The 26,715-nt window shown below is 33.2% G+C and overlaps 1 protein-coding gene across 1 annotated transcript; it reads left to right on the top strand.

The window, feature by feature from the left end:
* Positions 1–19,260: 19,260 nt before the first annotated feature.
* Positions 19,261–24,105, top strand: LOC134856075 (uncharacterized). The gene is made up of 3 exons (XM_063872443.1): positions 19,261–19,621; positions 21,739–21,836; positions 23,563–24,105. Exons 1-3 carry the CDS (start codon positions 19,442–19,444, stop codon positions 23,810–23,812), a joined length of 528 nt encoding a protein of 175 aa, XP_063728513.1. The 5' UTR covers positions 19,261–19,441; the 3' UTR covers positions 23,813–24,105.
* The last annotated feature ends 2,610 nt before the right edge of the window (positions 24,106–26,715 follow it).

Genomic DNA, 26,715 nt, shown 5'->3' with positions numbered 1-26,715 from the left:
GATATTATTATGATATTTTATTTCTATAAAATATTGAATACTAACCAATCATACTCCATCAAACTAACAACCCACTTATTTGTAAGTGCTGAAACTACTTGTAGTTTCAGCACCAGAGCAATTTGAATTAAACTTAGAATACAGTTGTTATCATTCTGGAAACTAATTAACCTAAAACCGGTGTACACTAGATCTAATGAGACTAGGAGATATAAGAGTAAGATTAAGATTGGTATTAGACTAAGAAGGCCGAAAATAAAATAGCGTGACGAGCAGACGGTGTACCTTATCTGAAATTAATCTATGAGTTTACCAAATAACATATAAACTCATCTGGTGCGACCAAAAGTCTCGAACAAAACCTTAACCAACTTAGATTAGAAACATTAACCAGAACATTAGATTAGAATTAGACAAATACAACATTTTAAAAAAGGTGTTATATGACAAAAATTTAGTAGAAATGCCTCTACGAATCATTAGATCAGAGTCAATTTTTAGAACAATACGAGAACTACCCGGTATTGGAAGACGACCTCGGACAAGAGACGACAAACGACTAGGAAGAAATCTGCCAATCGATTTCATGATTGTACGACAAAAGCCAGATCAAACTTTTATATTTAGAATACTTCCAGCAAAAAATTTAAATTTTCGTTTACTGGCATACATTTTTGTAGAAACATCTTCAATAACCTTTCATGGCGCTAAACCTAATAATTATACAATAAGGACCGATGAAGCAACACTGGTCGTTCTCCTTGAAAAATCTGCAGTAAATTAAAAACATCTTGGAAAAAATATTTATTGGATATAAAAGTTTAAAAATTAGTTAGTATAAAGCATGAATTGTTGGTATATATAAATCATTCCTTCATCCCAGCTTCATCACTCAAAACATAACAGCAAATCTCAAAAACTAACACACATCAAAACTAAAAACTTAATCTTTTGAAATTAACCTTTTAATCTTATCCTTGTTTTCACTTAAATTATTTTCATTTAAAATAGCACATCAGCAAAGCTTCCATTGGATCTTTAAATTAAATTAAACTGAATCTAAATTTCTGATCATCAAGGCTTATCCTTGGATCAAAGAGAACATTTTTGTTCTCCCCCTCCCGTAGTAATTTGTGTCTAACGACCTCAAACGTCGATTCAGTACCCAACCCTTATGAAAGACCCAGAAATAACAGAAGTTTTTCCAATAGCTAACCATTCTAACTAGGATAAACAGTGAAAAATTTCGGTTACTCATCCTTCACTTGATCCCCTTCCTCTTAAATGACCCAGGCTAAAACACTTAAACTTAGTAAGTCATGAAATAGTATCTAACGAACTACTTGCGTTCTAGTTATACCTGAACCTTGTGGATCAATTTACTATTCTCTAACCCTCAATCACAAACCACAACCCCTAAGTAAGACTAGTGAAGTCTATCTTAACTTAGAATAATTCACGATAAAGTAAAAATCATTCTCACGAATTGATATATGCTTTTCTCTCCAACCCCACAAATACGCCCCAACTTAAGCTAACCACAAAAAAATTGTAAGAACTGACAGTTTGAGACACTAGAAATCATTATCCCAATAATGCATCCATCATCCTAAACGTTATGTCAAGAGACAATTTAGGAAACAAATAAAAGAATTATATTACACAGCTGTATAATTAACGACGAAAAATACGACCCGTTAATCTTATCACACAGACAATCAATAGGATACATAAGAACAAAAAGACAAACACAAGGAAAGAAAATTATTAAAAAACAAAAAACAAAATATTAGAAAACGAATTTCAAAACGAAGAAACGCAGTCTCAGAATCAGAAACAAGCGCAATACAAGAACTCCATAATTTAAAAGACTCAATAAAAAAAAACCATCAAATTGACAATCAAATATACTTTTCTGAATCAAAACCAAGACACCAGCATCAATAAAAGGAAAACGTAGAGTAAAAAAGTCATACACAAACAAACCAATACTTCTGTACAATTGGAATCACACAATAACCACATTGAAAATTACACGCTAACAGTGATACAACACAAAAATGACTCGAAATGAAGAAAATCTAGAAGGTTCAACACTCTCATTTTTAATACATCCGCAAGCTGAAGCTCGAGGACAGGTACATCTTTGCCAAAATAAAATCATAAATTCATTCGATAAAGGAGATAGTCCATGCACAAAAAAATTTCCGATGTAAAAATAAAAAGACAACTTCTTGACCACTATCTCAAAGGCATGTGTAGTCTCACATCACAATACGGAATCTACACAACAGAAACCAAACGCAATTCATGACAAATATCTCATTCAAAATGATGACGTAGATATTGAATTTTCAAAAGTTTTTACAGAATACATAAAAAATATACAACATCAAAACTCACAAACAGCAAATTCAAAACTCTCAAACAATGTAGTTTCACTTATCTATAGCTATCTATCTAAATTAGAATTGAAAGTACCTCAAGGCGATTCACAAACTGAAATATCTCGACATGCAACTGTACGCCAAGAAATACATACATTTTCAAAATTTTCAAATGCAATCAGTGAAAAGCTAACTTGTAACGAAATAACACAAGACGTTGAACACGATTAACAAAAAATCTTAACATGGTTCATAATCGATTATTTTGTTCATAATAATGATCTTATCGCATTAGCAAGAAAAACTTTTAAACCACAAAATACAGATGACGAAACCATATTAGCAGAACAAACAGATTATGTTTGGGACCCTGAATGGTCTCATGAATCATTTATTGATATACCAACAGATATATCAAGCCAAGCAATAAGCACAATCTCTATTCACAAAGATTATGTTAATGTATACCCACTACAATTGGCGCAACACCTTCAAACTATTATTCATTCTTTCCTGAAAGAGCAGGAAATAATAGTCTAAGCTCTACTTTCATAGATCAAGACAACTTAAACGGAACAAGAAACCTTTCACAACAAGATATACAAACCCCATGACATTTCGCACATGAAGAAATAGTTGAAACAATAACAACAGCAGAAGCACAACAAAGCTTTTCACCTATTCAACCCAGTTTTACAACTCCAAAACCAAAAAACCCAACGATACAACAAACAATTATACAATCCACGGTAAAATCTTTTGTTGCTCAAAAATATTCACAAATGGATTACCAAACGTTTCGACCAGTACAAAACCATCATATAAACAAAAAACATTACAAAGAATTAGTTTTGCAGAACATAATTATAATTATGTAAATAGATTAAAAATAACAAAACCTTATGATATGAATACTCAGAACTACTCACATTCACAAAGTCAAAACATACCACATCCAAATTCAAACCCAGTAAATTTTAAAGCTCAACCAAGGTCTTTACCAAATCAAACTGAAAATTACACATTTTTTCTACAAAACAAAAATCATACTAATAGATACCATACTAGAAATCAACCTCCTTATTATACAGCTAATTATTTTCTATCAGATGATGAGGAATATTACAATCAAAATCATCAACGATTTTATTTAAGCCAAAGATTTCGTTCTTACAGTTTTGATCAACCAGATATTTTCGAACCATATACACGAGATGAACAAATACGACAACCTAGAAAAAATCCAACTTCATACAAACATATTTTTCAACCACAAAACCCAGTCAATACACAATCTTATCAGCCAACTCAAATGCATAACAAAATCCCGCTGCCATTTTATTTACAACAAATACCAAATGCCGCAGTATCACTAGAAATGACTATGAATCTATACCTAATGAGTGGATCATCATTATCATCGAATAAGCCACCAATTGTGTTTACAGGCACAGATCCTGAATACTCTGTAGAAGATTATCCAAATGCAGTCACAGCAAATTTAATTTTAAATATAGGACCTGAAACAGTAAATACGCCGCTTCATCAAAATTGGATACATAGACGCACAGCCTTAATCCAAACCACACTTGACGGCGCAGCCCAAAAATGTTTTCAGTTTTACTTATAGAAATAAAATCAGATTGGAAAAAAATCACACAAGAATTCTCAAAAATGTGTGATTCTGTAAGAAACAAACAACATCAGAGAGCTAGCAAATGAAACAATTAAACAATTTGCAGTAAGAATTGAAACCTTAGTCCAAAAAGCATATTCACTCAAAATCCATTATTATAAAAATACAAAGTTGACAGAAATCTTTAATGATGACTCTAACACCTCAACAACAAAAAATATCAATAAAAAAGAGAGCATCACATCCTTGCTCAATCCGAGAACCAGATTTAGACTTTAGGAAACTAGTATAAAGTAGAACAAGCAGAAATCACAATGAAGTTAGAAGAAACAGAAAACTTAAAGCTACAATATGTCAACAACATCCAAACCACTACTTCACATGTAAAAAATATTCATGACTCCGATACAGAATTATCTGAAAAAATCACTAAAATCTTAAACATTTACGATAAAAACCCAAGTTTTAAAGGTAAATCATCATTCAAAAAATGGTGCAAATAATGCCAAATATACGGACACAGCATTGCTGAATGCAGACAAAAACAACACGACAATCAAAATAAACCAGAAAAATATAGAGAACCAAATAAATCATTTCATCAGTACATGAAAAAATATCAAAATTTACCCAACAAAAACATTCATAGCAAAAATAGTTCAGGAAAACCACTTCCAATTAACTCAAATTACTCTAGACAACAATCACCTTATAATCCGAATTATCGAGGAAGATCACGAAACAAAAATAAATTCACGAAATTTCTCACAAAACAGATATAGTCGATCAAGCAGTCGAAATAATCAGTATCGAAATATATTTTCAAGATCAAAATCAAACCGACCTGAACTTTCGTTTGATACCAGTTCTAGTAATCATTCAAATGATCGATCTAGAAACTCTTCATATAATAGAAATAGAAATTACTCCCACAATAGGAATAGAAACTATTCAATTGATCGAAATCATAAAAATCAAAATACTAGATCACGGTATTATTCTAACAACAGATCAAACTATCAAAGATCAAAATATAATAAGTATCAAAATAGATCACGCGACAATTCACAGAACAGAAATTCAAAGAACAGACAAAGAATTTACTCTCAATCACCGCATAGGAATAACACACGTTATCAAAGTTCACTACAAAATTATAGAAGTAGTGCACCTAAATATCAAAGGCAAATCGAGCAAGTACAAACAACTGAAGAAACCCAACCAGACACCCCTAGCATTGATAATACCGAAAGCACAGAAATGCAATTATGTCACAAAACTTGCGAATCCACAGACAGTGAAAGTGACACGGACAATGCAATTTCAATTGACATGATACATGTCAAAAATGACTACGAAGCTATTATATACGAACAACCAATACATTCACATATCTATCAAAATCATGATCACTTCCTCAAATTATTATACAAGATCTTCAAGCAATAACAAGACAATAGAAAGAATAATAGAAGAAATAACAGAAAAAAAACCCACAGAATGTTCAAGCACAAATAATATTTACTAAAAAATACCTACAGAAACGCAATTACCAAAAGAAAAGATTTGGACAATCCCACTCCTTTTAGAAAGTCCAAAATGAAAAGCACTTCAAACACTAGACCTTGAAATTGATTTTTTAATAGATTCCTGAGCGGAACCAAACATCATTAACATCCCCACTTGGAATGAAATAAAAATTTTACATTCAAAAATAATACCCCTCAAAACAACAAGCAGACTAGCAACAGCACAAGGATCAACCTTAACAAATTATGAAAAAAAAATTTCCTTGATCCCTCTCGAACAATGGAACAGAATAAACTTTTGAGTAAACTATTTAAACAAACCTTCCATATCACAGATATAAAACATAATATCCTTGGAATCCCATTTATTACTGAATATATACCAACTATAAATATCTTAAACAGCAGAATCCATATAAAAGATATATAAACAAGAAGAAAAATCACAGCTTTACCATTTTTTTGAAGAATAAACAAACAACCGCCATTTTTCTCCAAATTTTACCCTATATACAATCAGGGACGGAAACACTTGAAACTACTAGCAATATTTATAAATTCTCAATCAAACAAGTTCAACAATACGATAAAGAATAAAATAAACAATATCTCTATATGTCTGACCTTTAACTCAGACCAATTCATAAATTTTTCCGAGTAACAATTTCATCTATCAAATACATGAAAAACTCAAAATCAGACATGATTTCCTTACATGTATATAACAATTCTCCATATAAAATAGGCCGACCTCTAGGACTCTTAGGTTATTGTGAATTTAATGCAACAATTTCTCCCACAAAGGAAGTAGCGTATAGAATAAATAATATTTTAAAAACTATCAGATATATGTCAATCAACAATTCTTGACGAAGAAATATCAATAAATAAAATAATAAGCAATGAAAAACTAATCACAGACTATTTCACGAAACAATTTTACTTTAAACCAACATTTCAAATATCAAAAAACACAGAAGAACAAAAAAAACTCTTAGCAATGTTCATTTTTCAATACTCTCAGATAACACAGAAAGATATTGAACAATTAGCTGATTTTCTATTGAAATACCAAAAAGTTTACGTAACATCTAAATTGGACTTTTGACAATTAAATTCACTACTACATTTACCTCTAAAACCTGATGCAGTTATCAAAAAACAACGAGCAAGTAAAGTCCCAATTCACTTACAAGACAAAGTTAACCAATTACTGGACTAACTAGAACACTATGAAATCATTTCTCTGGTAAATAATGAAGAACCGCCAAAAGATAACACATTTATAAGTCCTGTTATCATTTTACCAAAAGGAGAATCATTGAAAACACTTCTAGATGCAAGATACCTCAATTCATTCATTGATGAATCTAAATGTAATTGCCTATTGAACCAATTCAAGTAATTCTCACAAAAATAAACGGTAAATATTTCACAACAGCAGGTATGAATAGTGCATGTAATCAAATGCCGTTAGATGAACAATCACGACGATTAACATAACTCGTTACTGGAAATCAGCAATATGAATTCAATAGATTATTCTATGAATTTCCATAGGACCAGCAGCATTCTCAGTATTCATGAGTAAAAATTCCCGACCACTCATACTCAATAAAAATGCAAACACATATTTGGGCGATGTTTTTATGCACTCACAGCAAAAGACGAAATTTTCCTTGTGATAGAAAATATCCTCAGATTTTACTACACAACAACATAAAAGCAGTCCCGTATAAGTCACATTTTTTTCTAACACGTGTAACTTTTCTTGGACATTTAATAGAAAGAAACACTATAACTCCATTAAAATCTCGCATAGATGCAACCCAAAAACTTCAACCACCGTCCAATAAAAAGAAAATACAAGAATTTCTATGAAAGTTAAACTTCTTAATTAAATACGTATATAAAATGCAGTTATATGAAGACCATTCTACAACATTCTTAGACAACAAAATAATTTTGAATAGACAACAGAACATCATATACAATTTGAAGAAATCCAATTTCTTCTCACTGATCAAATATCAAATACTATTCCAGATCCAGACCAACCATTATATGCCATGTGCGACGCCTCTAACTTTGGCATCGGTGCAGCATTATTACAATCTCATAACGGAACAAACAAAATGAACCTCATATCTGCAAATTCTAGACTATTCACACAAGCTAACCTTAGACTCTCTACCATTATGAGAGAATGCACAGCCATAATATATACACTCGCAGAATATGAATTTTTAATACTTGGATCAAAACATCCAACAGTTTTATTTACAGATCATAAACCCATAATTCTCTTTTTTTTACAAACATCAAACCCAAACCATAGAGTTTATAGATTTCAACTAATTTTAATGAAGTTCCCAAACTTACACATAGTGTGGACAGAAGGAAAAAAAAGTCGCACTACCCGATACTCTTAGTAGAAATACACAACCTGAATTATTAACAAGAAAAACAACAGTCAAAATATTAAGAATTTCCATGCAAAAGATGAAACTTCACCAAGATTACAAGGCATATATGCAGTAAAAAATGACAGAGACCAATCACAGATTAAAGATCTACAACATTTTCCACTATATTTAGATTGTCAAAACAATCACTACGAAGTAGATCTTCTACGAAAATCTACATTTAGCCCAATACCATATTCATCATAACTTAAAAACAATACACAGCAAAAATCAAACAAAAATCATACAAAACAGATCAATTCCCTTTGATAGAAAAAGAAAACCTAACTGATATTATAAATTAATCAGGCCCACCAAATAATGACTCAAAATATACAAAAAACCAAGTTTTTAACCTCCATGACACTCTGGTTACAATACCTCTATCAAAAATAGAAATTGAAAACATTTTCCTCTCAATAACAGAAAAAATAACACTCGAATTATTACTGAAACATCAAAAATTTGACCCAGTTAAAAGACAATCAAAAGCCACAAAAAAACAAATCAATTAAAGCCGATATACCTATTCTAGGAAATAAATTCCTTCTTAGATATTTCAGAAAACTTAATAATACCTCTATCAACAAGAATACAGATATTTTAGAGCACGAAAACATCTGATCTCAAAGTGACCCGTCTACCTTTAAGTTTGATGCCAATAGCTTTTCATACTTCCCACTCATTACACACTGAAGGACATTCAGGATCAGAAAAAAACATACTCCAAATTCATTCAAAATTTTTACTTTCCAAATGCACCATATTGGATTAAATTATTATGGAATGATTGCATAACATGCCAATTGACCAAACCATACCCAAACCAAAAACAAGTTGCAGAAAAACAAGATTTTAAAGGACAAAATCTATAACTCAATCACAGAATTTCATTTGATACAAAAGGACCAATAGCACCATCCTCAGAAGTAAACTCATATATAATGGTCATAGTCGAAGCATTTACACACTACGTAGCACTTATCCCAGTACCCCATTGTAATGCTTATTATGCATATACAAAACTTTATGAACACTGGAAAGCAAAATTCGGATTACCCGAAATCCTTGTTACAGACAATGGCACATAATTTATAAATAACGAAACTATCACACTATGCCACTTATATAATAATAAACAAAAACCACGTACATCGCAAGCACCTCGGACTATTGGATTAGTCGAAGGCATGAACCGTTCATAACAAGAATATCTCAGATGTATCATTAACGGAAATGACACACGATATACTGAATGGAAAACAATTCTCCTTATCTTATAATTCACAAATCACACTAACCTTAGAACTATCACCCTATGAAATGGTTTTCAATCAAAAACTACAAAAACCGATAAAGTTTACAGCAAAATTTTCAAAAAATACACAAGGTTATTGTCAATCCACTAAACAATCAGCATGTTATAATCTACCACTACATACCCACGATGAAGATCACTTTCATCATCCACAAATTTAAAAACTAGCTTCCGGTACACACACCAAATAGATTTTAAACAGAGATAAAAAACATAACTGAATTTCTCAAAAAGTAACAAAAAAACTATTACAGAAATAAAATATTAATTCCCAAATAAATTGTTGATTCACACCAGCTACAAACTTAAAAATCGGAACATACGTTTTAATTCCAAATTTTACAACACGAAAAAGAATTTCGAAAAATTACAACCACTCCGAAAAGGACCGTATCAAATAATTGCCAAACCCACTGAAGTAACATACAAACTCACAGACTCAACCAAAAAAGAAATTGTTCAACATCGAAACAATTTATTACCTTACTACCCAAAAGAATACGCATTACGCGAATTAACTCAATTATATTCTTTTACAGGTATAAAAGTCTTTCAAAACTATACACATACAGAACAAGAAACAAATGTACATGACGACGTTCATCATAAACAAAATCAAAAACAAAACTTAAGAACACTATACCCAAAAATACCTCAAAAAGAAAGAAAAAACAGGAAAATGATAGAAAAAATTTCACCACAAGAACAACTAGAAAAATCAGAAAACAGAGAATATTCACGACTTAGAAATCCACCACGTAAAAATTACAAAACATTCATCCCACAATCTAAAATATTAAAGAAAGTTGAATTTTCGAAACCATTTTAAAATTAATTAACATTTTCAACTCTTGAAAGATCTTTTATACACCCGTAAATTTTCTCAAAATTCATGATGAAAAGCACTTGAACAAACTAGTTCAAATTCAGCCAATAAGAACCTTTCCGAATCATCACTTTATTTTTGACACGACCTCTTTAGCCGACAAATAATCACCTTCAAGCGTATCTCTAGCTATAACTAAAAGACCTCCAGGTCAGAAATTTGCAAACCGCTAAAAACTGACACCTGAAATAAACAAAATCTCAATATTACAACCCTCCCCTATCAAGTAAAAAAAAGATCAACAATATTGTCCCTACTTAGACCTCAAAACTCCCTGAAGCAAAAATATTATTTTAGCCTAAAAGACAAAATGGACATGATCTTTTTGCCTAAAATACAAATATCTCATAGATACCCCCAATCATCCAATAAAAAAAACTAGGAAGATCCTTAAGAGCCCTCAAAATTTCCCTCAGCAAAAATTGCCGAAACCCAACCCACTTGTTAAAGAACTAATAAATAATCCGACCACGCTCAAATTTAGCCTTAAAAAATCAAAAAATCTTTCGACGAAACGAATCATTCCTTCAAATGCTTCTTTCACAAACAGTCAGCCATATTCAAGACATACTTTCAAACTTTTTTCAGTCATTTCAATTTTTTTTAAACTCTGTATAATCCTAATAGCCGATACCTTAGAAGTATTCATCCTCCTCCTGATAATTGTTTGCAATTTTTTTCATCATTCTAATTTCTCTAGCAGAAACCTACTTTAGTTTTTCAAAAATCCTTGAAATTAGAAATACTTGAACTCTTCAGGTACGATATTACAATAACTATCTAAATGTTCCAACATCTATTCAGTAGAACAGACGTTTTTCTTCTTTTTATAATATTTCTCACATTTCTGACATCCCCCATAATGACAATATGCAAATGTATAAAAAAAAAACTACCATAACTTTCGCATTAGCACTGATACTTTTAATGCTTTTCATCGAAGAATATTACAATTAACATAAAAGTTCTTCGTAAATGAAGAAATTTTAAAATTTTTCCAAAATTGATAATCAACAACCCCCAAACCAGTCCCCACCAACAACATCCCAAGACCCTCCAACAACACCAACAAATAATCAAACAAATAACCACCAATCAGCATCACAAATCTCTTTTCAAGACAATCCATATACATCTGAAGAAAGGCACTCACGATTGTCCGAACCACTAGAACCAGTAATTCGCCAAGCACCTCTAAGCGAGCTACATTACGAACCAGTATATAATAAACAATACCCCCCTCTTCAACAAGATCTTAATATAGTAAGACACCAAGGTCAAAATCAAAACACGCTCGAAATAAACAGACAAATTATATATCCAAGACAATGTGAAATTTTGCAAACCCCCAGAGTTCAATTCAACATATCTCATTCACCAATAGCAGATCCTATAGACCTCTTCAGTAGTACAATTCAAAGTGCTCCCCAGACCGCATCACAACAAATCACATCAAACATCCCATCAGATTATTTAGGGTCAACCCCTACATCTGAACATATTCGAGAAAAGCTTTTTAATCCCCAGCTACTACAAAACATCTCCCATATTGGATGACACAAGTTTTCACTCAAAGTGAACCAAATTTAGTGAGCGATCCAATAGACTTTTCATCTGACACAACTTTGTCACTACCAGAAACACTTTCACTCTTCTCAACCCTTTCCTTAAGTCAAATCTCACAAACACCATTTCCTCCAAATTTTCCTACAAATCTCAACGCTAGATATCGAGAACATTCAACCAACAACATACCCCTACGATTAGACTTGAATACATTCGTAGCACCCCCTCCTTTATTTAGTCAACGTCACGAAAGTAACAGATTACACAATTGGGCACTAAACAGATTACAATACCGACAAGATATCCACAAAAATATTCAAGAACATAACATACAAATACTTACACAGCATAATCTGACACAAAAATTTGAAATCACATTAAGACTAAAACATATAATCCACCATCCCTTACCCCTAGAACCCCCCCCCCAAATATAACAGCTCAATCTTTACCTCCCCCATTTATAACCACAGAAATCATCTACAAGTACGATAGGTACACAAAAAAGACAATTGGATAGATAACCTTTTATAATCCATACTCAGGACTATCATATACATGTATCTTCTAAAGATACTAATTTTGCAGACCCTTTTTTTTCTTAATTTCTCAGAACCCGATCATAACAATCCTTCCCCCCGAACAGGACCCCAGGATTTACTAGTCACACACTAAGACTAAGAAGAAAATGAACAAAAAACATCGGATGCAAATCCGAACCAAAAGCTATAAAAACAACAAACATAATAGCTACACTTTACTCAAAAGCACGAGCTACAACACTAACAGGATATAAATTCACAGCGTTATTTTCCGAAAAGAAAGTACATTGTTCTCAAGTCTCAAACGGAAATAAGAATAGACTAGATCATGAATCTTTCTACCGCGACAATATTGAAAAACTTTTACATCTCAGCCCTCATGATCGTAAAAACGAACTTAGCCTATTGAAAATTACATCAAATAAAGGCACAAGCAGAAAATTGCTAAACTTTTAGGTTTTTCCAGACTCTGCACATCAAGCCAAACTTAAAAGATACCAAAGTCATATAAAACTAGACGACAAATTTCCATTCCACGGTGCACATGGAAGATTAATCTACGATCTCCATGATAAAAATTGAATAACACACATCGGAATAAACAATCCCTCAAATTGTAAGCAGACACTGAAAATAAAGGATACCAAAAAATAATGTTTTTTGATTGGAAAACAAAACTTGAAAAAGTACAATTAACACGAGATTTAAAAGATGACACCATAATTTATCAAGGAATTAGACTCCCTTGTAAAAATGACCAAAGATACTGCGATCCGACTACACGAACACAAGCAACAATTGTTTGGTTTCTTGAAGACAAATGTACCACATTTCAAGTTGCAAAAATACATGCATGAGGAAATTTCACCAAAAATATTTTATTGAATCAATCCCTTATGAAAACGTAAACCATGAAAAAATCAGACGGAGTAATTATAAAATTAGAAACATTAATAAAATAGAAAAAATGTTGACACGTTTTCAAATTTACCCAGAAACGGAACTTGCATGTAAATACAACAAACCACTTTATAAAACGCAATATTCAGAAATTTTTGTCAAATACGAACAAGGTTTCGACATGAATACAGGAAAATTTATCATTGATCCCCATGCAACACATTACTCAACCAGCGACGAAAACTCATACATCCCAGTACACCTAAAACACAGGAAATACTGGAGGAAAAATAAAACCACAAGACAAAACAGTACACGTTTACAACAACTATCAATTATCAACAACACTTATTTTGGCGTAATTCATTATGACATACACCTAGACATGAAACTAGACTATACAATAAAGAGAATTTTTCAAGAATTGTCTTTAACAGAACTTGAAACACTACATCAATTATGCGAACTTGAAAGAACACAAATTCTACAATCACTTGCACTAGCAGTACTCAAAATCGCTTATGCAGGATATCTATTATCAGGTAACAGATCAAATTTTATTGACTACGAAGGAAACATACTATGGTATTACACTTGTACCAAAAAAGTATCACCCTTATATGTTTTTGAAGATAAAAGATGCTATAAAAGAATCCCAATATTCTATAAAAATAAAGTACATTTTGTTGATACACTTTCCCGAAGAGCTTATTTTTGGGATACAACAGTCCCATGTGGATCAGGAAAAAGCCACAATGTAGTACAATTGAATCCTGACGAAGATAAAAACTACCTTCTCACACCATACCCTACGCTTATGCAACCATTAAAAAATGTTTTCACCAGAATCCAAATATCGATCGGCATATACTCTACATCCGACATTCAACACCACACACGTACACAACAATTTCAAGAATTACTCACAAAAATGGACACAATACAACGACAATCCTTAGATCAAAACTTACGCAAACTTGCAGAAACAGCAGGCTTTTCAGACATCTGGGCACAAGACTACAGCGGACATTTTAAAGATATAAAAGATTACCTTTACTTAAATGGCGAAAACTACAGACCACAAGATATATCACCAATAAATTTTGTCAACACATTTTTTTACTTTTGTTAATTTGAAAAACGAAATTCTTGCCTTTCTAGGATGGCCCTACTACATCTTAGAAAGATTGACTATATAATATACGCAATGTTTACCTTTCTTGGATTTCTTTTCTCTCTACAAAAAGGAATCTACTACATGCGCAATACGCACACAAGTAAACAAACAAGCAAGCGTAGCACGCATACTTTTTGCAGGATTTTTTGGAAAATTCTCTACATCTAAAAATAAAATACTTTAAGATGCACAAATAAAAGAATACAATACAAAATTATCAACTACACCAAACACATATGACGAGTCACACAATAACACAAATACATTACCTGCAGTACCACAACTACCAAATTTAAACCGTAACCATCCACTATCACTAGTACCACGGAATTTCAGAAACTTAGCACTAGTAAACATCGCAAATTCAAGACCAAATCCTATACAAAGTCCAATTCAACACATTGTAACGCAACAATCTCAAAATGACGAAGCAAATGAACAAATAATCGAAAAACTACATACCCCAAAGTTTCAATCTCAGAACAATCATTTTTTTAGCCCACGATGAGCCGACAAGTTGGATCCCTTCACCGTTCCATTTTCCACCCAACCAACCTCCAAAACCCAATTCCCATCATTCCAATTTTTGCTTTTCCCCCACCTGAATCACCTCATGATAACACTTCATCCGGCATGAATTCAGATACTAATTCAAACACCACTGTATATAATACTATTTCCCAATTTAATAATTCAGATCTCGAGACCCCTGACAAATTTGTCAATTCCGAACCCAGCCCATCTACATTTTCCCAACCTCCGTTTCAACCTCTCTACTCCCAAATAAGATTTGAACCTCCTTCCACTCCCTCTTCTTTTTCCAATGTAACACCCACATATTTCCCCTTGACCAGTGAACCTTCAGACAAAAACAGCTCTGTAAATACACAAATATCTAATGAACTTGACAATTTTATTACACTTCAGCAACAATTACAGCACCCTCAGACACTAACCATTCACCAACTCTCACAATCCATAATATCATCAAACCCATCAACCCCAACTCCCTCTTCAAATTACACCCTTTCACCAAACCCAACTCCCTCGTCAAATCCATCCTCATCAAACCGAGCCTATGGAACCTTCAAAATATAATTCTCCAATACTCCATTTCCCTCTCACCCAGCAAAAGACAAAACATTTGTTATTCACCCACTCCACACTAACACTAAATAGTATCTTCAAATATGTTTACCCCTTTTTCCCCAAAACACCTATTTTCATTCAGATCATAATGAAGAACACCCTAATTATGTTATTGAGCACGTATTATTTTCAACACTTTCATGGACATCATTTTATCACTTCAGTAATCCACTATCTCTACCATTAAATAACACCCCATATGATAAGGAACAATGCAGCCTTAAACTCTACCTTTCAACAACCGCATTAACTCCAAAACAATTTACACAAATCGGAAATAAACAGTCACTTATCAGATTAACCGCACCCAAAACTAACGAATTTTCCATCACCATTCATCCAAAGACTAAACGAAGACACCTTTCTGAACGACGATAAATTTGCTAACCCATAACAAACAGAAAAATTATTAAACTAACAGAAAAGATTCATTAAAACATCATAGGTTTTCACCCTTAATAAGTTAGATAAAAAATACGGCCACGTCATTTCAGCAGCACTTCGTGATATTCAAGCCTATGATTCATATTTTAACAAATTTAACAACTTCTCACTCACTTTTCATTTCCTCACACCCAAAGAATGTGATTTGCACTGTTCACACGACATCATGTTATGTACTAAACAGACACGCACTTATACTTTTTACAAGTTCATCCAACATCATTACACTCATAATACACCAGCACGACAAATTCAACACAGAAATCAATACATAAACTCGAAATATACCTCACCATTCTTTCTAAACTTCACTTATTGTAATAAAGATATTAACCTATAAGGCATCATTCGCATTAACCTATGATCCCATCACCCAGATGTATATATTCTGTCCCTTAACCAAAACCTTCAACGTAAACGAGACAAATCCCGCCCACTAATTGTCCCACACGAATTACTACAGCCCGTTGAAATCCCAATCCTAGAATTCATCCATAACACCAGATAAAACCAAAAACTTTATAACCTCATACAAAATACACCTTATGAACTCTCACCTAGCACTGAGAGCACAAAATCATTGAAGCACTGGAATTGCTTTGGCCACTTCTCCAAACTAATTACAACATTCGTTTGATAGCTAAATTACTAACATCATCAGAACTCATCCACGACAATTTTACCCACGGATTCTTCATAGACGAATAGGCTAATATGAATTAAACAATTTTTACTAACAAATTAGAACAAAAACTAACCATTCTTTAGAAATGTTTTCTCTTTCTCTCTAGTGTTCACAGGCACCATCATCAATCATCTACAAAAAAAGAAAAACGAAACAGAAAGCAGAAAAGTTTTTTCTAGAATCATAAATTTATATTAACCCATTACAATAACTGAAGCAGTAAAATTTACCCCAAAACAGCAATAAATTGGTACATAAACTTTTTTCCCATATGCAGTAAACATTCTTATTATGAAAATAAATTGATAATTTCAACCCCCCAAATCAAGCCGTAAAATTAATAATTTCAAGGTGGTAAATTAATAAAAGTTGCCTATGAAATTGAAGCAGTACTAACCTTTTCAAAGACGCTTCTTTATAGTTTTAAATATTCACTCGCCCACAATCCTATCCACAATCGCACAGCTCGCCCACGAAGAATTGTTTAAAATAATGAATTTAAGTTTTAACTTTCACTGATAACAACTCTAAGATGTTTTAACACATTTCAAACTTTACTCCAACCCGGTTGGAAAGGAATTATGTACTAATCCATAATAACCAACGCAGCTTACTAGACACCACAAACCACAACCTAACAGCATGACTAAGAAAAGAAAACCCACGGTTCCCAAACCGGATTAGAACCAGCTTAGAGCTGGATAAACTATTCTTTTGAAGACTACTTTCAAGTCTGAACACAAAAGAACAAAACACAAAAAAGTCGAAAAACAAACCCAAAACAAACGATTTGAATTTTGAAGAAAAGGACACAACCAAGACGAAAAGGAAAAAACCAGTAATAAAAAAGGCACGAAAGGTCGAACACAAGAAAGGCCCTCCAAAAAAGAGAGCATGAATTTATACTCCATTCCTGGCCTAACCCACCAGAGAGGACATCCTGGGCACGCTCTATAGCCGGCCTAACCCACCGTGCTACATCCACGCTTTGTGAAACACACTCTATTTTTGACGAGAGTTACTCAAGGGTTAGTAGCTCTTAAAAATAGCCGAACTAATCAAGAACGCTTTTGCGATAAAAGTTAATACAAGATCATAAATAAAAACAAAATTAACAGAGATTTGTATATGAAAATAAGATTTGTATATGAAGATAGATTACATACAGCCCAAAGACGAGCAGCAAGGAACTTGACAACCCAATCAACTACGGAATGGCAAAACACACCCGATATGCTGCCTACAGTCACTACACTCAAAGGATCTAAAGTACGACTTGGCATCGCAACAAAGGAAAACCTTTGAAACAGAACAATGGCCATCTCGATGTTCAAGTATACGTACAGATCCAAGTCACCAGGCACTTCATCCAAAGTCAAACTACATGCCACATCTGAACGAGATTGGAGCATTGCTATTCTCTAATAAACCAAATCAACACTCAACACAACCGATCAGAATCATGATACGATCTCCCAAAACGATCGTGATAACAACCCTTCTTCCTAATCGGGAAAAAAGAATATGCTCGCAACTTCTAAAGAATGACGCCATCAACCATCCTCCTTTACAGTAGAACACTGAAGAACTAAAACTCTGTAAACCCCGGATGGGTGGAACCAGATCTAAACTAGAAATTGTTATTGAATATGAATCTGGTATTTCATCTCTATAAAATATTGAATACTAACCAATTATACTCCATCAAACTAACAACCCACTTACTTGTAAGTGCTGAAACTACTTGTAGTTTCAGCACCAGAGCAATTTGAATTAAACTTAGAAAACAGTTGTTCTCATTCTGGAAACTAACTCGCATAAACCGGTGTACACTAGATCTATTGAGACTAGGAGATATAAGAGTAAGATTAAGATTGGTATTAGACTAAGAAGTTGCACGAACCTTTCCAGCCGAAAATAAGATAGCTTGACGAGCAGACGGTGTACTTTATCTGAAATTACTCTATGAGTTTACCAAATAACATGTAAATTCAACATACACAGACGCAAATCAAAAAACCTTCCACTCATTTTCATTTTGAGTTTCCTTCATAAACTTCATAATCTTTTTTCTTCATGTCATATGCACTTCGGTACTTTTCTCTATTTCCATCACCAAAAAAATAATTTGTGACCCAATTAATCATTAGTTCTTGTACTATCTTGGTAACTTTTAGATACGTTTTTCTAACACTTTTCTGATCTTCAGTTGGTCTAATTTTTTTTACACTAATTAACAATTCAAAATCAAATATGATAATTTCTCAACCTAAATTAGCTACCTCATTTTATTTTAGAAATATGGTTTAGAGGTAATTATTATCTATTGAGTTGTGCTGAATACAGAATGAGTTTTCCTTTCTCAGATATTTTTCTAAACAAGAACAAACACTTCATTTATTATCAGATCTGAACAAGGTACTATAAATTTTCATCTCAATTGGTTCGGTTAATACAAAATATCCCAAATTTTTGGTTCCCTAGCTTTTTTAATCGCCACGGTAAACTGCGTTAATAAAAATATATTTCATTTAAAATTCTGAGTTAAGAAGTACAAACTCATAAACAAATCATAACGTCTCTTATGATTCGTTCAGTTTAGAGGAAGCCTCAAAAAATCCAATTAAATATTCTATTTGAAAAACAATTTCTTATTCGTACGTATTGCCTCTCAAAAATGCAAACAGTTATAAAATTCATTTCAGATTTCAAGTCAGGACTAACCAGAAATCAATAATAACACGGTCTGCAACCAACATGAAGTCAACTCCCACAGGTCACCAAATCAGTAATGGTCAGAAAGCAGAACATATAGGATCAGAGGAAGTTTTGGGAAAGGTCGGCTCAAAAAGCACTCCTTCACGATGCCAAAGAAAATGGCACGTATTTTCGTGGAGAAATTTCATCCTTGTTTCTGTCCTTTTATCGCAACTTTTGGTAAGTTCAAGTTAATTTTTCATCTCTTTTGAAAAGTGTTTTTTCCATGAAATAATTAAGTTTAAATTGTTTTCTTTTGTTGTGACAAAGGATATGTTCTTTTTTAAATGAGTGGGATTTGTGTTTTTTTTTGGGAAATTGTTGTTTTTGTTGTGTCGCATGGGAAAACCCCAAACAAATTATCCTCTTTTTTTGGGTCGTTATAATACGCGGTGAGTTTTTCAAGAAATAAATTTGGTTTCTTCATAACCCCGGTTGACAAAAAATGATAGCCACACAATTTTTATACTGTTGGCCATATGTTCCAAAATCTTGAAATTTGTAAAAGTTTTCTGCAACTAGAATTGTTTTTATTTAGGAACAAAGAAAAATTATTTTTGTTTGTTCAATTGAATTGTTTGAGCTGCTTTCTTGCAAAAAAAAAGAAATTAAAAAATTTTTGAACGACGTTAGGATTACACATACAAACTGCATAAGATATGATTTAAGAACTGCATTATGAAGCAGCAATATGCCGCAAACATTATAGTTTTGTTGATCAGAACTTTCTTGTGATTTGTAATTAGATGAAGTATCTAAAACCCTTCAGATGCAAAAAAAATTGCCGCCAAAGGCAAAAAACAATACATGAAAAATACATCCATTATGTCGAAAATTGAAATAATAGTATGAAATTTTTGGTGTTTGCTAGTCAGGCCTAATAATTCTGAACGCCAAATTTGATAACAATCTGACAATGTGAACAGAAAATTTACTCTAGAAAATTTGCAGGTGGGGGGAGGAAAAAGGGCCCACCACTTATTAGGTTGTTAACCAGTGTTGACCACTTCACAAAAAAAACTCCCCTACCCTAAAAATTTTTATGCAGCTTGTAGAAATTTTCGCGGTTTTACAAATTTTTCAAGAAAAATTCTAAGGCAACAAATTGTTTTCTAAAATTCACTAAAATTCCCAAAAACACTTTAAATATGTTTCAATACCGTAAAAAGATAAATGATTTTGAAAACAATTGAAATTTTATATCTTATTACGGTATTGAAACACATTTAAAGTTTTTTGGGAATTTTAATGAATAGAGCCATTGTGTTTAATATTAAATATTGAATATTGATAAAGACTGAATACTTTTTTCAATTGGTAGTGGATATAGATTTAGAAAAAAAATCAACTTTTTTTGGACGTGTTGTATTTGGAGTTGAGGCAAGATTTTTAGTAATCAGCTAAAAACTGACTCTATTAAGTTAGTAGTATTTCGCTAAAATCATGCTTTGAAACGTATTTTTTGAGCTACGAGTTCTTTATTGCATTTTGCGACAGCGGAGAACTTTTTAACTGGTTTTGAGAAAAACTAAAATTATGAAAGAAGAAAATTTTGTTTGGAAATGTACTATTTTGTTATCTTCTTGGAGCCTATTTTTTAAGAAGTTGTAAGAGTCTTATGGAAAAAATTTTCAGATAACGAATTTTTGTCAATCCGGGAACTCTTATTTTTTTGATGTTCTTCCAAGTTGGGTCTAGGTAAATGTTTATGTAAACCATCGATGATATTTACGAAAAAACAATAACATTGTCTCACATTAGAAGATGACCAAATTCGACCAAAGCGTGTTTTATTTGTTAGAAAGAACAATAAAAGCCGATTACTTGTGTAATTAGCACCGTGTGTCCAAAATTTAAATGATTTCAGAGTTTTTGGTTCTAGTTTTCGAAGTTTTCGCCATCGAAGTTTTCGCCATCGAAGTTTTCGCCATCGAAGTTTTCGCCATCGAAGTTTTCGCCATCGAAGTTTCCGCCATCGAAGTTTTCGCCATCGAAGTTTTCGCCATCGAAGTTTTCGCCATCGAAGTTTTCGCCATTGAAGTTTTCGCCATCGAAGTTTTCGCCATCGAAGTTTTCGCCATCGAAGTTTTCGCCATCGAAGTTTTCGCCATCGAAGTTTTCGCCATCGAAGTTTTCGCCATCGAAGTTTTCGCCATCGAAGTTTTCGTCATCGAAGTTTCGATTGGTCCGAAAACAAAAAATTATCCTGTAAATTCACTGTCAATTAAGAAAAATAAGGACCAGCATTTTTTCGTATTTGAAAGTGAATTAGTTTTGTTTAATTGTTGTTGTTGTAGATCATCCCATGTGTGGCGACTTCGTGTCGGGCCTCTGGATTTCCAGCCGGGTTCTGCGACTGTATGATGAGAGGGTGGCCATACAGGACATGCGCCAGGTAAGTTGCAACCAAAACGTAACTATCATATAAGTGAGAACAAGGGCAGTGGTTGAGTGGTAACGTCTCCGCCTCTCAAACATAAAGTCGGATCATCGAGGCCCACCATGATCCGTGCTCGTTGCTTTAGAGTGAGGCAAAACTACCCTGTCCAGAACAACAAATAAAATTTGCATGTAGTTTTTAAATAATGCACAACAGCAGTTCTCATTAATGAGCTAAACAGCTTGTATGTTGGTACTGTACCTTGTCGTTAAATTGTCTCAACTCTAAGGTATCATACTGGCTAAGGTATCCAATTCTCAAACTAATCCCACCATGATCAATGCTCGTTGGTTGATGGTGTGAAAAACATACACAGCACAGCAGAAAATTACATGCAGATTTGAAACAATGGGGTACAACAGCGGTAAAAACTTTTGTATTTTCTGTTTTCAGAATTTCAAATAAAAAACTATTTAAAAAAAAAACATTTTTGTACCATAAATTTTTTATCATACAATTATTTTTTCAATCAAGAAGAAGATGAAACTGTTCTTCAGGAAATTTCATTTTAATTGTGATCGAAAGTTAATCAAAACCGACCTTTTTAATTCATTTCAATCACTTCCATTATTTATATCCCTCATTAAAATTCATAAATTCATTATTGAATTTACCGTTGATTTATTTAAATCTTATGGAACTTTTTGACATGAGGGGACTATTTTTCTACAAGCGACTATTTTTTGGTCTATTTAAATTCATACTATCCGTATTCAGTATTTATATCGACTTGATTAAAAAAATTTGAGCTTACTTTAAATAAAGATACTGTTATTATACGTAGGACTATATTTCCCAGTTTTTTTTTCACGACTTGTAATATAATCAATTTCCTTTAAAAAAACGATTGCTATGAAGCTAATGAGAATATACGGCTCTTTTCCATCACTCTCTCACACTTTCCAATTTTTCAATTTTCATATTTGTCGTTCGCGCTATTATGGCTAAATGTCTGAATTTATTATGTTTCTACATAGGTGTGAAAATGAACAAACTTTTTCACAAAATTGTTCACCATATAAGCTCTCACTGAATTAAGACAACGCCAAACATTTTTTTCCAAGCTGCAAGTCAAATGCGAGGATGGAAAACATGGTAGAAAAGAGCCGAACAAACATGGTTTTTCTGTTTTTTTTTCGGACTGGGAAACGGTGAGCATCATGGCAGGTCAAAATTTATTGTCAGTGCAATTATTTGCAATTAATCGAAACTTTTTGTGCAACTAATTGATTATTTTCCTGACCGATTATAATTAATTGAGATCGCGGCATCGATTCCTCAAACGCTTTTATAAGAAATACCCGCACATATCTCTGAAAATAAAAATTTTACTTCATCAGACAGCATTTTTGCTTAAAAGATTTTCAGTACTGCAGAATATGCATATTCTCATCTTCGGCAAAGTCCGCATCCCCTTTTCATCTCTTGGAGAGGCAGTTATTTCGGAAAATCCACAAAAAACACTGGGAGAGTGAACTCGCGTAAAAAGTTGTTAACAAAGCGTGATGATTCGTGCCTGCAATTAATTGTAAAATTAATTGCAATTCAATTTTCAGTTGTCCAATTAGTTTTTGACCTGCCCTGGTGAGCATCCATCCTTTGAGAGGCGGAGACAATTGTCACTTCTCCGAAGTGTGCCAAAGACATCAATCACTGTTGAAACCCTTTGTTTCATTTTTAGTCAGTTTCACAAGAGAGGAGCGCCTATGTTAGAGAACTACAACAATCCTGCTTCTGAACATGGCACGAGTCCCAAATACAATTCGAACATCAGGTTTCCAGTTACATTTCGGGGAGTCCAACAACAAAATTGGGCCGAAAACATTTTGCCCCAACGGAACTTGAACTCTTTCAAGACGCATCAAAAACACAGGGAGCTCAAAAAGATGTTCAACAAAGATCGCGGCATCGATTCCTACAACAAAATCTAACTTGAATTGCTATATCAGTTTTGGTTCAAGCAAATAAATTTCTTTTCTTTTGGGACTTATTATATACGCATTTAACCACGCATATGATTTGTCAGAAAAGATTGTAACACCACCGAAAAGCTTGACCGAAAATCGATCTTAAATTGATGATTTATTGCCAATAATTTGCTTTTATTAGAGTCAAAGTTGTATATTTCACCTTTCCCCTTTGCGACAAAGTGCCGAAAATGTCAAATTGATTCAATTTGACACCACCAAAAAATCAGAACAGGAAATAAATGCAATTTACTGCAGCTGTTTTTAATCAGAAGACTGTGAGTCAGATTCTTAATTTGCAAGTATTTGCAAAAAAAACTGCAAGGAAATTTTATTCGAAAAATATGTCATTTTGCCAACATTTTTTTGCTGTAAAAATGCTCCTATATAAGTCTGTTCTATTATACGAGCCCGCAATAAAAACTTAACTTGAATACTTAAGTTCACTTTTTAATGTCTTGGAATGGCGAACTATGTAAAAGATCTTTATTTTCAGCTCTGACATAGTTTTACGAGTGGCTCGAACTCAAACCTCCCTTGGAAGGTTTACAGACACATCTCACCACTAAAGGACGGTTTTGGAGTTCAATACAGACTAGTCTAGAAAATTCTAATCATAAGTTGTTTTTCAAATGCTTGTGTTTCAAACCATAAGCTTGTGTTTCAAACATTTGGTAAAATTTCCAATAAAAACAATTTCCCAATTGTTCATTTTACAGATGATATTTTTTCAGGTTTTTTCTGTAATAAGCCAAAATTTATTTAGTTTTTTTTTGAAAATCACAACAAGTCGATTTGGTTTTAAAAAATATTGATTTAACAAAAATTAGTAGCGCCTAGCAACACGCACTGGGCAAATAAGTTTAAAAATAGTTTACATTGAGAGAAATTTAAGGATAATCAAAAACTTCTAACCAATTTAGGAGACAATTTTTCTTATAACAGCCAGAAAATTGAATATTGTCACAACAATTATATCGCTTTGTAACTCCGACAAAAAAGTTTTTCTATCTTTATATCATCCCAAAAAAAATTCCTATGAATTAATTGGACATAAGAATGGGTCAATGAAACGATAAAATGAAAGAAAAAAAAATAAAAAGGATAAAATATAGAAAACCGAAACATTAAGCAAAGACTAAAGAAAAATTTTGAATGAAGCAAAAACAAAGTTTTGTAGGTGCAAAAAACAGAATTTATTGAGCTCATACGAACAATATATATATATATATATATATATATATATATATATATATATATATATGAAACGTCGAAAGACAGTTTAAAACAAGAATTAATTCTCCTTGTTATGTTATCATATAGATAATATAGATAGATTAGTATTTAAATAATGTCATGACAATAGAAGTAAATACAACTTAAATCTTTCATAAGTTGACAGAGAGTGAATAGAGCGCATGCTGTTAAGGTTCAAGTGGATTGGCAGGTCGGTAACGACCTTGACCGATAAGGGAGTTTAGCACGAAATAGCTAGCACACTGATGACGTCATGTTTAAGACTAAACAACGACGCACCACATTTCCCCCTCTCGGGAAAAGAATTCAAACCGTGTTTGAATTTCTTTACTCTTAAGTACAAAATTAATAAATGCGCTTTTACATATGAAACCGTGAAGGTAGGCAAAGAGATTTATGGAAAATGACTATCATAGATGAAGGTTTGATATGAATTTAAAGATTATGGCGAGAACAAGATACAAAAATTTGTATAATTTCTGGACCAAATGCTGAATTGATAAATGCGAAAGTTTTAATTAGACAAGGTACGATAGTTTGTATGATTTCTGGACCAAATGCTGAATTCGATAAATGCAAAAGTTTCATTTATCTGACCGACATGAAGTTTTACAAATAGAAACTTGGTATAAAGTTTAAAGTTTTAACAAATACAGGGTACAACAGTTTGTATAAGTTCTGGACCAAATGCCGAATTCGATAAATACAAAAGTTTTATCTATCTGACCGACGCGAAGGAAAGTCGGAAGTACTCGTTTTGGGGAAACGAATAAATTTCCTATGTTTTGGGGAATCCTCGGGTATATCAGCCCGAGACTGGCTTACTTGATTAGTACGATCAGAACCGGACTCGGCAAAACGGACTTTCTTATCCGGAGAGGCAGGAGTTGACGGAGGCGTAGTTGTTGACTGAGACTGAATGACATTAACTGAGTGTCTAATAGGGCTACCGTAGAATGTAGTTTGCTTTTTCCGTCGAGAAGAAGATCGTGACGAATTTGACGAAGAAGACATATTCCCATCCTGTTCCGAAAGTATGCCGTGACTATCTTGGGTGTTAGAGCCCGATGCCACCAATTTTGATGAAGTTCCTACTTGTGACTTCGAGATTGACGATTCTTCGTCTGAAGAAATGGGAATAAGATCTGAGCCTACTGGGGTCATTATTGGAATTGGCGCCTTTGACTTGATGCTAATAGGAATTTCCGCTCCTGAATTGCCAGACTTAGAGGAAGAGACAATAACTGTAGATTTCGGTTTGACGTTAATACACCTTGGTTTGACGCTAATAGGAGCCTCTGTTCCTGGATTACCCGACGTAGAGGAAGAGACTGTCAAGTCTACCACCGGAGTAGAATGCTGTGGATACGGGATGTTCTGTATACCCGGAGCCTCCGAAGTTGCATCTTCCCTTAATTTTGACGCCACCATTTGACTGCGGGGTGGAGTATGTGAAACTGGCATAGAGGGGAATTTCGAATGAGCAGGCACGTACACTGTTTTCGCTGAAATACGTTGCCTGGAACCCGATTGTTTGAGAGGCCTATTGTCTTCCGATGATGATGTTGAAGATGGCACGTTTGGGCGTTTCTTCCCTTTCTTCACAGGAG

The sequence above is a fragment of the Symsagittifera roscoffensis genome, unplaced genomic scaffold, assembly GCF_963678635.1.
Source record: "Symsagittifera roscoffensis unplaced genomic scaffold, txSymRosc1.1 SCAFFOLD_250, whole genome shotgun sequence".
NCBI lineage: Eukaryota > Metazoa > Xenacoelomorpha > Acoela > Convolutidae > Symsagittifera > Symsagittifera roscoffensis.
This window is presented reverse-complemented; position numbering and strand designations above follow the sequence as displayed.

Coding starts and splice junctions, on each gene's coding strand:
- LOC134856075 (XM_063872443.1), top strand. CDS start 19,442: ATGAAGTCAACTCCCACAGGTCACCAAATCAGTAATGGTCAGAAAGCA. Junction 19,622..21,738: donor TCCTTTTATCGCAACTTTTG/GTAAGTTCAAGT, acceptor TTGTTGTTGTAG/ATCATCCCATGTGTGGCGAC. Junction 21,837..23,562: donor CCATACAGGACATGCGCCAG/GTAAGTTGCAAC, acceptor TTTCATTTTTAG/TCAGTTTCACAAGAGAGGAG.